Here is a 13,371-nt window from a genome sequence, read left to right as displayed (position 1 = left end):
TCAATGACTTTGGCATCAACCAAAACAAGGCACAGGCAAAGCAGACACAAATGTCAGCACTGAATCTCCCTCCCTTCTGTTGAACCACGTTTGCTCCTGAAGGTGCTTAGACTCGTCTTCTCCAGCCTGAGCTTCTGCCAGCAGCTCGTATTCAGTGCTGGATGAATCCATGTTCTTCATGGCAGGTCAGCCAGCTGGTGAGATTGGTATGACACAGCCTCTTACATCATTTGGCCAACCCTGACCTCTGTCTGCAGAGTGCTAACGAAAGGTATCGTCATCTGACAGAACGAATTGATAGGTGTCAGCTCAGCCTGCAGCGGGCCAGTAGCTACATTATAATGCCAACCTCACCTTTGGTGCTAATGAGGCCCCTTCATTAACAGCCTTGAGCAGAAGGGTCAGGGACTGAATAGAGACAGACTCCTTTCTCACCCAGAAAGCTGGTTCTCCTCATTCGGAATTGAAGCACGTTGGCGGGGCGGTTTGAGGATGCTTGTGCTGCCCATGTTGCATCTGCAAAGGACATGACGTATTGTGACTATTCATCTGGCTCCTTTCACCAGCACTAGCGACACAGAAAGCATCAAATAAATTCTCATTGTGTTCCTGCTTACTGAGAAAATTTTCCCTCTTCCTTCTGTTTCAGAGGGTTATTGCCCATTAAAAGACTTCTGCATTTTTCAGAACCTATAGTAAGCTATAATTTAGATTTTCCTCAGGCACAAAAGAACTTAGTTAAGCTCAATTGTATTACAGTGGTTTTGGTGGCTTTTTTTCTTTCTACTAAGTCCTTCATTAATAAGGGAACTAAAGAATTTCCAAGCTGCCTGTAATTTTTTCCCCAGATGCAGCTAGTTGTGGAAAGGAACATCTTTCTGGCAATCAGAGGTTTTGGCCATTAACAATCTGGACTCTTGCTGCACTATCCTGGTGTTAAATGCATGTCCTGAATACCAAATCCTCTCCTGACTTCAGATTCAGGACTTTTTCTGAGGCTGTAAGTAAGGAGATAGCACTATTGCTAGTGAAGCCACGGTAAATGCCAGCCCTTACTACCTCAAATATCATCAGTTTGATTGTAGTTATATACATCTCAGAAACTCCACAGAGTATTTGGCTCATCAAACATTGCTACATGAAATTAGACAAGGACCACTGTGATCACTGTGCAGCTGGGAAGTTACTTACAGAGGTCCAGAGGAGAACTTAAGGGTCTTTCCACTCAATAATATTGCATGCGGATACGAATCGAAGTGTGAGTTTTCTCAGAGAAACTCTGCTCAAATGCAAGCTCAGTGTCTTCAAGTCCATAGAACCATTGCAACATCACCATTTTTCTAAGCTGTTTGACTCTAGGTGCTGGGGACGGCCTTCTTTGTTAGCTGGCAGCTCTCCAAGCCACTCAAAGTACAGATTGACCGCAGAACTTGTGGTCTTGGGTTCAGAGTAGAAAAAGGGAAGATGTAACTAAAATAGTAATGAGAAAATAATGGTGAATGGCAATAAACAGCGAAGCAAGCTTGTTTCTCCAAGAATAGGAAGGGCAAGACTGTCACAGAAGTGGTTGGCTGCTGTGTTTGCAGTAACACAAACATAATACACACGTACATATCAATCGATCATAGGGCTTTATGGCAGAGGTGTGAGCCAGCCAACACAAAGAGTGCTGCTAAGCCCACAGGAAACTACTCTCATTGCAGAGTGAGAGATGTTGCTTGGATCCTGGCCAGTCAGCAGTCTGGGTGTCTCCTGTGTTTACCTGGCCAAGGGAGGGACAGGTGCAATACAAAGTATTTTTTCCACTTCTTTTTCCAGCATCCCCAGCTCTCATGGGACAGAACCACCCCTTGGCACAGCGAGGGCCAGGCAGGATGAAACACACACCTCTGAGCACAAGACTAGGATCTCAGAAGCAACGCTTTTGCAATAAAAAGCCCAAACAGAAATTAGGGAGAGCTGTCATTGTCCATTTGCATATTTGAATATGCAAATCAGATCTGTTTCTTATCCATTGGCACTGGCCCTACTGTAGATGGCAGCAACACAGCAGATCTCTGCCAGACTACAGTGCCACAAAGAAAGTAGCTAATTGGATTTGCAGACACTTATTGCAAAGCCCAGAAGTTGCTGGAATAGATATAAAGAAACAGGAGCTCAGCCCACGGCTGCCTTGGGTGCGAAGGCACTCAGCTGACAGCTCGTTAGCTTGAGATGTCCCTGCAAAATGAGAAGTTTGGAGGAAGCCTGCGTGGCTGCTGGCTACACCTTCCCCAGCACTACCAGACATCTAAAATCCCAACGCCCTCCTACAGAGCCTGGCAAATCTTCTACCTCTGGCTGCTTTGTAACTGCCCAATTCCTTCAGTGTAGTTTGGTTTTGTGGCCAGGCATTGCACAGCCTATCAGAGTGGAAGCTGAGTTTTCTCATACCTAACTCAGAAGTGGCCAAATTCATGCTCGAATCCCATCCCCGGCCACAGAGCACCTTACAAGCTGGAGCAGTGAGTCGAGATGTCAGCATAGATGGGGAATTGCAGTGTCCTGAGCTGGAATGGGAGGGCAGTCTGCATCCTGCACTGGAAGTGCGCAGCAACAACAAGCTGGGAAAAATAAAGGCACACAAATATATCAATTAAAATGTAGTAATTGAAATAAAAATCCAATTCTAGTGAAGTTTCACAGGCTGTAACTATGTGGCAGGAAAAGTTCAGGGGTTTGCATCTCTTAAACAACATCTCCTACATTAGGGCCATTCAACAGAGGGAGCGTGGGATCAAATACTCCTCTGTGGGAAGATGGAGTCCCTGTTCATTGCAGGGAGGTGGACTAGATGAGCTGTAAGGGTCCCTTCCTTCCAACTCAAACGATTCTGTGATTTCCAGGAAAGGTTTAGACCTGGGGGCTTGTAACCAGCAAAGACTGAGAATGAATGGCACCACGAGTTGGAAAATAAAAGATTGAACCCTCAGAGTCATGAGCACGGGAATAACGTCCACAATTAAAGATATGAATGGGAATTCACAAGAAAGAGGCCCAGTCTGAACGGGGAAGAAAAGAGACTGTCCGAGGAGATGTCCTTTGGGCCTGCATCAGACAGAACACAGAAAATTAGCAGCGGGCACTTAAAAGCAAGAATCAAACGGAGCTCTTTTGTTTTGTTGCTGTGAACTGAAGCGATGAAGCATTTTGCTTTACTAATATCTCCTATCAAAGCTGATGAGGTGAAGTGGCTCTTTGGAACGATTTGGGAGCCCATTAATCCCCGCCTGTGGCTACGGGTGAGCAGCACGCACCGCGCTGCGGGCTCACACGCATTTTTCCGCTCTCCCACAACGACGGGCAAACGATCCCAACCAGGAGAACCCGCACCAAGCAAACGCCTGCCTGGCTTCGAAGAGGAAAACTTCCTCAGAAGCAGTCACCAATTTGGAAGTTAATGTAAAGCTCGGAACGACGAGGGAAATAACTCGTCGTTTGGAGGTGTAAACAAAACCCACTTTTCAGATGCAAAGGCTACGCTGGGTGTCAGCAGCGGTGCTCGCGGTGCACGCGGCCGGGACGCTGAGCCGCAGGCTCGCACCCAGCTGATCACCGCTGTTCTCCGAAGGAATCCCTCGCACGATTTGCATTGCAAATGCCCCGCGCTGCAGACGGAACACGGGATGTTGTTCGCCGCCGACGGGCGCTGCGCGGGCACCGCTCCCCAATACCCGCCCCGCGGTCTCCATCGCGGTGCTGTGCGCGCCGGGAAGGGCGGGAGGGGAAACGGGGGGAGGGGGGGGAATGAAGGTGTGTGAGGGGAAAGGAGGGAGGCTGAGGGGGCGTGGAGGTGGGAGAGAGGGGCGCTGAGGGAAAGAGGAGGTGTGTGAGGAGAAATGGGGGAGGAAGAGGGGAAAGGCTGAGGGAAAATGGGGGAGAAAGAAGAAGGTGTGCGAGGGGAAAATGGGGGAGAGGCTGAGGGAAAAATGGAAGAGACTGAGGGGAAATAGAGAAACTGAGGGGAAAACGGGGGAGAAAGGAGAGGGACAGGGAAAATGAGAGAAATTGAGAGGAAGATGGAGGATTCTGAGGGAAAATAGAGAAACTGAGGGAAAATGGGGGAAAGAGAGTAAGGTGTGTGAGGGGAAAATGGGGAAAGGGAGGCGCTGAGGGAAAGTTAGAGAAACGGGGAAGTGGGGGAGAAAGGAGAGGGACGTGGAAGGAAAATGGGAGGCGTTGAGGGAAAATAAGAGAAATTGAAGGGGAAACTGGGAGAAAGAGAAGGATAAGGTGTGTGAGGGGAAAATGGGGGAGAGAGGGGAACACTGAGGGAAAAAGAGAGAAACTGAGGGGAAAATGGTGGAGAAAGATGTGCGAGAGGAGAATGGGGGAGGATGCTGAGGAGAAAATGAGAGAAATGGGGGAAACTGAGGGAAAATGGAGAGAAAGAAGGATAAGAATCAAGGGGAAAATAAAGGAGAAAGAGAAATGTTGAGGGAAAATAGGAGATACTGAGGGAAAATTAGAAACTGAGAGGAAAATGGGGGAGAAAGAGGAGGAGTGTGAGAGGAAAATGGGGAGGATGTCGAGGTGGAAATGAGAGAAGATGGGGGGAAAAGGAGAAGGATAAGGTGTGTGAGGGGAAATGAGGGAGAAAGGGAGGGGAAAATGGGGGATGCTGAAGGAAAATAGGGAAAGGGAAATGGGAGATGCAGGAGAAATAGAGAAACTGGGGAAAATGAGAGGAAGGAGAAGGTGTGTGAGGGGAAAATGGAGAAAAACAGAAGGTGGGGGGGAAATGAGGGAGGAAAATGAGGGGCATTGAGGGAAAATGGGGGAGAACAAGGGCAAAAAAAGATGAAAGAAACCAAGGAGAAATTGAGGGAGAAAGAGGTAAAGTGCAGGTGTGTGATGGGAAAATGAGGGAGAAAGGGAAGGTGGGGGGAATGCAGGGGGGACACTGAGGGGAAATGAGTTGAGAAGGGGAATGTGAGAGAAAGGGGAGGAAATGAGGGATATTGAGGTGAAATGAAAGAAACTGAGAGGAAGCCAAAGAAAATGAGGGAAAATGGGGGGATAACCAGGAAAATCAATGGTGTATGAGGAGAAGGAGAGCCTGAGAGAAAAATAAGGGACATTGAGGGGAACGGAGAGAAACCTGAACGAAAATGAGGGAGAAGGGGTGGAAAATAAGGGACACTGCAGGAAAATTGGGGTATTGAGGGGAGAAGTGGAAGAACAAGGGGAAACGAGGGAGAAGGCAGAAAAATTGAGAATACTGGGGGGGCAAAGGGGAGAATGCAGAAGATCAAGGGAAAATTGGGGATAAAGAGGGAAAATGAGGGAAAACCAGAGAAAAGAAGGGTGAGGGAAAATTGGGAACAATGAGGGTATACAGGGGAGAGAAAGGGGAAGAAAATGGAGGGGGAAATAAGAAAGAGGATAAGTGAAGGTTTGCGAAAGGAAAATGAAAGGAAATGAGGGCCAGCAAGGCAAGAAAAAGGCAAACTGAGATAAAAGGGAGGAAAACGAGACAGGATTAAATTAGGGAGATTGGGGGAAAAGTGAGGGAGATGTGGCAATTGAGAAGAAATGAGAGAAAAAGAAGAGGGAGCAAGGGAAATGAGCAAGAAAGAGGGAAATGAAGGCACATGAGGGGAAAAATGGAGGAAATGGAGAAAAGGGGAGATTGAAGGTTGTATGGGAGTATGAAGGGTGACAAAGAGGGAAACTGAAGAGCAGTGAGGAAAAAATGATGGAGACTGAGGGAGAATATAGGAGTGTGAAGGTGCCGCTGGGAAAAATAATGGAGATGGAGGAAAAAAGAGGGAGACTAAAGGAGCACAGTGCCGCTTCCTCCCAGCCACGGCTTAGCCCTGCCCAACCATTCTGAACAGCGGCATCCGCTGTACTGGGAACTGTGGTTTCCCTTGTTCTCAGCTCATTTGTGTGTGAAATTAACAAACGGGTGAAATTCGCAGCCACCGATGGCGGCGGGAAAGCGTAGGCCGAGGGAGAGAAAGGGGCAGCGCGCAATGAACCCCAAACTCTGGTCTCGGTGCCAAGCTACGCGATACTGTGTGACTGCGAGGGGCTTCAACGGGGCGCGGGGCCGACCACGCCGCAACACCGGAGCGCGCTTCAGCGCAGCACCGCGCCCACTGCTAAGTGGGGGAGGGGAGGGAAGGGGGCACGGGAGGCGGTGAAGCCCCGCCCACTTCTCGTCCCGCCCACCACTCCCCGCTTGACCCACTGGAGGCTCCGCCCCTTCCCCCGCCCACTCGGCGTACCGCCCGCCTTCCGTTGGACAGAACAGCCGCCCGTTATGCGGAGGCGGGGAATACCGGCGGAGCTAAGGCGGAAGCCCCGCCTCCCGGCATGAAGCCGAGCTGCTGTTGGTGGAGAGTGTGTGCCTCTCTGGTGGCGTCGGTTTCCGGTTCCGTGGGGCGGGCGTCGGGGGGTGGCGGGGCTGCTGCCTGTGAGTGACACACAATGAGGCGAGCGGCGGCGGCGGGGCCGTGAGGGGCCGCGACCGTGCAGGCGGCGGCGGCGGCCGAGGCGGCGGCAGTTGGGGAGGGGGGTGGGGGGAAACGGAGCGGAGAGCGGCTTCGCTTGTAAGGCGGGGGAGAAAGTGGGGGCGGAAAAAGAGGACCCCCCCCCCCCCCGCCCCCCGCCCGGCCGCCCCCCCCCCGCGGCGGCCGGGGGGGGGGCGGGGGGGGGGGGGCCCCGGGGGGGGGAAAAAAAACCGCCCCCCCCCCCCCCCCGTCGACCGTCCAGAAGAACCGCCGCGGCGGCAGCGAGCGAGCGAGCGAGTGAGCGGGGCCCGCGGCGCTGCACTCAGCCATGGACAATCAGGTGAGGGGAGCGGGACCCCACGCCGCCCTCAGTGCCGCCACCCCGCATGACCCCCCTCCCCCAATAGAATAGGGGGGCGGGGCCCCTTTAATGAGGAGAGACTGAGATCCCCCCTCCCCTGGCTGAGGTAGCTCCCCCATTTCCCCTCCATCTTCTTTTGTGGGTGGGGGGGCCGAGCTCTCGCCCCTTCCTGGGCGGCCGCGCCGCAGCCTCGCCCTCGGCGGGGGGTGGCAGCCGCGCTTCCCGCACATTCCTGCCCGGGCTCACTGGGGGGGTGGTGCCGGCCCTGCTCCCCTCACCCTTTCCCAATGCCGTGAAGGCATTTGGGAGGGGGGTTCACGCCGCCCCAGTAGCTCTGCAGGGCCTCAGCGGTAGGAGCGGGGGCTGGAAGTTCACCTGGGCGCCCTGCAAAGGCCTTTTGTGTGCGAGGCTGCAGGCAGGTCGGCCCGGCCCGAGGTAGGGCCCGCTATACTGCGAATAATAACCCCGAGGAGGCCGGATGGAGCCTGGTCATGGCTTTCAGGCAATTAGCGCATCAAACAAATAGCAGAGCGCGCTACAGAGCGTTTATTAAGTGGAAAAGCAGACTCCTTTTGTATTATTACAAATCGTTTAATGGGATCCTGGTTTCCCTTTGTCGAGAGACATGCTTGGGGGGAAAAGAAAAAATAAAAGATATGCGCTGTTTTTAGCAGAGAGACTTCGGGTGTTTGTTATGAGAGGTGTTATTTTCAAATGTGTTTCAACTTCTGGCTTAATTCAGAAGGGTTGTTAATTGGACCGATATGTGAGGAGTATCGCGAGTACAACTTTCACTCTCTGCTAAGCAGTTCTTTCATGTTTAATTTTTTTCTCTTCCACATAGTCCCATCTGTTTCTCAGCTAAAATTTCTCAGCCGTTTCAGCTAGGAAGGCAAATAGTGTGGAGTGACAGCCATTTGCACTGCGCTGGAGGGGGGTAGGAACTGGCAGCAGTCACAGAATTTAAAGGGGAATTACAGATTCCATAAGGTGAAGCTGCAAAACAGAGTAGATCACTTGATGCCCGAACAGCGCGACGTGCCCCAGGTATAGGGCGTGCCTGTGGGCACCTTCCCCAGTGGGCCAGGGCTTTAGGGCACCTCTCCATATAGTGCTCATCCATGAGGGGAAAGATCACCGTGGTTTGAGTGAAGCACCTTGCCTTCATCTCATTCCTTAACATGGCACAGGGGAGCAGACAGCCACGCAGCATCATTTTAGCGCGGGAGTGAGATGGAGCCAGCGTAGATAAGCCCTAAAGCACAAAAGAGGAAAATGGCTTGCCAGGAGAGCTTGCAGAGGACAGCAATCTGAAGGAATGTGTTAGTAAAGCAGGTGAAGCAATTAATTACATGAGTTTGCCTCTGAGTCTTTGGATTGATGGCAGCCGAAGCTGTTTTACTGTGAGGATAATTGCCTGAAAGACTGTGTTAAGGTTTATAGTTGAAATTAGAACTGAACTGTGATTTGGGAGATGGAGCTTTGATGCCCGGTGCTCTGTAGGCTTCCCGTGTGATCTTTGTACAAAGGAACAGAAAACACTGAGATGAAGTGACTGAAAGGCTTTTTCAGAAAGTATTAACGATGCTCTGAAAATTACTTTCTGATAAAATGTCAGGTTAGGTTGGACACGCAAAATGGTCTTTGAGCATTTATCATGGTTGTGTTTTCTGCTGCAGTTCCTCGGTAGGAAAACGTGGGTAATACTTTTGCCGAGCGTTTGTCTGGAGCTCGGGAAGCTTTTCCTTTTTGCTGCTCAGCATTTGACATCATGCCCTCAGGTTGGGTCTGTGTTTGCTTGTAGTGACAAATTTGGTTGCCTTTCCTCACTGAGAGCTGGCAGTGCATTTATTTTCAAGTCTTAGGTGAAGAATGGCATAAGGACTGAAAAGCAGCCCGCTTATTTTTCATAAACTTCCAGTTGTTGAATATGGTAGTGGTTAATTTGAGATGGCTGTGCTGCTGGTTTGGTTTGGATAACATACACATAAAATTAGCCTAATAAGCAGTCAGGTACCGTGGGTGTGATTCCATCTCTAGCAATCGTGCCCTAAGATGTGCTTCCTTTAACTTGTGTCTGAATCACATTGGCTTTTCCCTATTATATCTTTTTAATTCATTGCTTTCTTCTGACCACGAGGTCTGAAAGAAGATGTGGATCTTTGTAATGTCTAAATCTGTTTTTTAGGATGTTTAAGGAGATTTTTAATTTTTATTTATTTTGTTACTTTGTGATACTGAATACACCTCTGTTATTCTATGATTAGAATTCAGGACTACACATCAGAATTAGGTCATTTTAGCGTTGGGTATTGTGCAGGCATGGTACATGTTGACTTTGAAAGTCAGTTAATACAATTATTTAAAAGAACCCAGGATCATAGCTGTGTTCCAATGAATTACAGAGTCTTGAAAATACCATCAGGCACCAATTTGTGACCTGATTTTTCCCATTATGGCTTTGTTAGTGCTGTGAACATCAGTTTCTATCTCTGACTTTCTAGAAATAAACGCAGTTCTGCAGTGAGGACTTTGCTGACACTGTAGTTGATAAGTGAGGCAGATAAACCTACCCCTCCTCTAAAGCCCTTTTCTCTGCAATGCTAATATTAGGGAAAAAATTAGGTACAAAGAGATGCTTGGAGCTATTTTTATAAAACCTTTTCTGGTTGATAACTGTAGTTGTCAGAATGAGACTAATCTCCCTGTGGAGGCTGTTGTGCAGTTGTTATCCAGCATCTTCAGTCTGGGGGCTCAGCATTGATGTGTGGTTTGCTTACGTTCTGACCTCTGTCCTCAAACAGTGCACGGTTCAAGTCAAATTGGAGCTGGGGCACCGAGCCCAGCTGCGGAAGAAGCCCACAACGGAGGGGTTCACCCATGACTGGATGGTGTTTGTGCGCGGCCCGGAGCAGTGTGACATCCAGCACTTCGTGGAGAAGGTGGTCTTCAGGCTGCATGAGAGCTTCCCGAAACCCAAGCGAGGTGAGTCGCGTTTTGAAGATGGGATTTCAGGTCTTCTGTGTGAAATAGCACTGTGCAGTTTAGACTGTCCTGTACTGTCATATTGCTGTAAAATCTCCTCTTGAAGAGGAACAAAGTATGTCTTCCTTGCACTTGAGTCTTAACTTCACCTTAACCATCTTTATTTGAGGAAGGTGAGGGAGAAAGAATGAGACCTTTCTCATGATGGAAGGTTTGGAGGTGAGGTGCTTTCTCCTCCCAGGCAGCAGTGTGTGACAGCAGAAGGTGATCCGTGTTACCAAATGGGAAAGGCGGGTTTGGTTTGTTAATATCAGCCAACAAAAGCTGGAAGTGTGTGATGGGTGAGAGGCCCTCAGATAGGGGACTGGTGTATGTGCTGCAGCAGGGAGACTTCTGTGCTGGTCCCAGGGTTTGTTCAGCCCAGAGCAGAGAGGGGAGGGGAAGCACTGATCTCCGTGACAGCAACAGGGCATGAGGGAACGGCATGGAGCTGTGTTGGGTGGGAGGGGGTTCCAGTGGGGGTTAGGGAAAGGTTCTGCACCAGAGGATGGTGGTGATGGAACAGGCTGCCCAGGGGCAGTGGGCATGGCCCCAAGCTGCCAGAGCCTGGGTGGTGGTTGTGCAGCACTGCGTCAGTCATAGAGGATGGATTTGGGTTGGTCCTGTGTGGAGCCAGGGGTTGGATTTACCTGGGGATCCTTTCCAGCTCAGGATATTCAGTAATGTATTTTCTGTAAGCGCTGGTGCAGTCTGCAAGGTTGGGAAGCTGCACGACGGAATAACACTACAAAAATTGCAGTGCTGTTTTCTGCTGGATCATTTCTTTGCTCTGAGTGTGCAGCAACATGAACCTTATTGTCGTGGGGCAGCTGGAATGCGTGGTGGAGGAGCAGGAATTGCCCTTCTTGGCAGCAGCAGGGCCTTAGATCTATTTGAGATTGTGTAACTGCATGCTGTTATTATGTAGTGTTACCAGGAGTGCTGACTGCTTAGCAGTACTGCTATAAATTACTTTGTAATGCACATTCTCTCAGATACTTTTTTGGAAGACTGCTGGTCATGCAGGATGTGTTGGGGCTGCCCCCTGCACCATTTATTTGTGAGAGTCCACAACAGAAAGCAACCGCGAGGTTTTCAGCTCCCAGGGATGTGAATTTAGTGTGGATGTTAATAATATCTCCTTCAAACTGACGTAGTAAAACTGATGTATGATAAGGCAGTGCAATACTGAGCTGGGAGCTAATTTGTAGAACAGAAATTACAATCTGCTGTGCTACAGTTCTTGTCATCCAGTGTAATTACATTATTACAAACAACTGTACTGGGATGGCACATTGTCTTTGCTCAGCGGGTTGCTGTGTCATCTACCTTTAAAGAGAGTTTTTCTCTTCTCTTAGGGTTTAAGTGCTTTCTTAAGCTTGCTTACGTAGATTGGAGAGGTTTCTTCTGGTGGCTCTCCCTTACTTGAAGCAAAATCTGGTGGTGAGGGTGGGCTTGTGCTAGGGGCAGATTGCTGCTGTGTCAGGTTTAATTTCTTAGGATAGGGTGGAAAAGGAACGAAGGCTGCTTGGTAAATGGTCTTAAGATTCCTGACTCCGTGCTGACACTGTGTTTGGATTTTGTGCTTTTTTTCCACGAGTGGTAGGGCTCCTATGCAGAAATTCAAGTGGTTCTAGGTTGAGTATTTCTAGATAGGTTCTATTTTCCCTGCAGTTGAATTTTCAGTACTGCTTACTGGCACCTTTATGATGGTTCTTAGAGCTGGGAATAACGTATCTGTGCTACAAGAAAATTGCTGTGCTTTTTAGGTTTGAGGTACTGCTTCCTAATCATACTACTTGCAGTTCTTTAGAGAAAGTCAGAAGACTCACACCAAACTCCCCTAATTACTTTATTGACTTGATTTACACGTATTGTAGTGCATGAATTGTGTGCAAGTGCATCCGGTTCCTGAGAGGGAGAATTTCTGTGTCGGTCTCATGTTTCTGCTGGCAGTTGCTATGTATAGCTGTGCCGTGGCCAAGTGATCCTAGAAGCCTTTAAGCTGCCTCTCACTAAGCACAAATACAGCAGTAGGTGATAGGGAGGATTTAGTGACATGAAAACACAACAGGTAGTGGAACGAGGAGCAGGAAGCACCTAGATTAATTTCTTAAAGTGATTAACTTCTGCCATCTGTATTCCTGCAGCAGGCAGCAGCAAACTGTTTCACCTCCCTCTGTTTCCACACATACGAAATTACACAGCAGTGTTTGTGTGCCCTTCAGGTTTGTTACAGGGCTTGGATGAAGCAGCTCCAAGTGTGGCTGTTACGTAATTATGAAGATGAAGCACTGCAGGAGAGCACTCCAAAGGGAAGAACCAGCAACCCTGGTTGCACGTTATCCTGTCTTGAGGAATAAATGTTGGCATCCAAGTAAATTTTCCTTTCTGTGCTGTTCACCTTTTGAAGCACTGCACTTTTTTCACGGTGGCTCTGATGGAGCAGCACAGGGATGTAATTGTATCACGGCAAAGAGGAGGGGGGAGAGCCTTACTGAGACTCTGGCACAGTGTGTTTTATATTTCCTTTCTATGGGGGGAGCTAATCACAGATTTTCATGCCCTTCACTGAGCCCGTGGGCAGCATCTCATTGCGGTGGTGCTTTTTCCTCCACAAAGATCACTGTTTTAACGAAGCCATCGGTTGTCAGAGCCACGTTTCTCATCTTACAACTTGTTTTTGGCTCAGATGAAGAGGCATTGTATTCCGAGTTAACGTTTGTGTATTCTCTTTTCAGTGTGCAAGGAGCCCCCGTACAAAGTGGAGGAGTCTGGCTACGCAGGCTTCATTATGCCCATTGAAGTGTACTTCAGAAATAAGGTAGAATCTGATTTCTGGTCTTGTAATTGTTTTGAGCTGTGCCAGAGACTGAAACTGCCTGACAGAAAGACTCTAAATTATGTGACTGTTTTATGTGTGTGTTTTTTATTACTCTAATAAATAGAATTTAACTGGGAGTTGGAACCTCCTGCCAGACTTCAAAAGAAAGCTTTTGGCAGAAATGGGATTGTATAGAAAGGTGATATCAGGACAGCGTGATGGCCCAGGAGATTCTGCACAGATATTGTGGCACTTGTGGCAGCCTTCTCTCCCATGGATAACATTAAACTCATTTAAAATATGTTTTGCAAATGTGTAAGTAAATCAGTGTAAAACACTGACTCTTAAACGTTTGGAATTGCTGTGTTGGCTGGCAGTATATTTCAAAATTAATTAATTTTTTGCAGGGTTTATTTTAATAGCTGCATAGGTATAAAATTTACGTGGGCTTGAGTCAAAGACTTGCATTTGTGGAACAGGTATTTAAAGCTGTGTTAAAAATGCTGTCATTTTGATCCAGTGCTCTTCCAAAAAAGAAAACACAAAACGGTTTAAATCTTAAGATGCGCTGCCAACAAATGAGTGTTAAAATTTGGGATTTATTACTTGCTTTAAGTCTTACCACAGAGGTCACGTGCGACATGACTTGAAGAAGGTTATGAAAA

At 48.6% G+C, this 13,371-nt stretch overlaps 1 protein-coding gene across 3 annotated transcripts in view; it reads left to right on the top strand.

Annotated features, from left to right (window-relative positions):
* Positions 1-6,746: 6,746 nt before the first annotated feature.
* MLLT1 (MLLT1 super elongation complex subunit) overlaps positions 6,747-13,371 on the top strand; it is a 29,590-nt gene continuing 22,965 nt past the window's right edge. For all 3 annotated transcript variants that reach the window (XR_006181656.1, XM_042887543.1, XM_042887542.1), the window contains exons 1-3: positions 6,747-6,837; positions 9,663-9,843; positions 12,624-12,706. Coding sequence is in view for 2 of the 3 variants with exons in the window: in XM_042887543.1 (XP_042743477.1) it covers positions 6,826-6,837; positions 9,663-9,843; positions 12,624-12,706 (276 nt within the window). In the remaining variant the exon portion in view is untranslated. The remainder of the gene's footprint in view (positions 6,838-9,662; positions 9,844-12,623; positions 12,707-13,371) is intronic.

The sequence above is a fragment of the Lagopus leucura genome, unplaced genomic scaffold (genome assembly GCF_019238085.1).
Source record: "Lagopus leucura isolate 7727_CA_CO unplaced genomic scaffold, USGS_WTPT01 Super-Scaffold_100091, whole genome shotgun sequence".
NCBI lineage: Eukaryota > Metazoa > Chordata > Aves > Galliformes > Phasianidae > Lagopus > Lagopus leucura.
The sequence above is the reverse complement of the archived record's forward strand: the minus strand, read 5'-3'. Positions and strand labels throughout refer to the sequence as shown.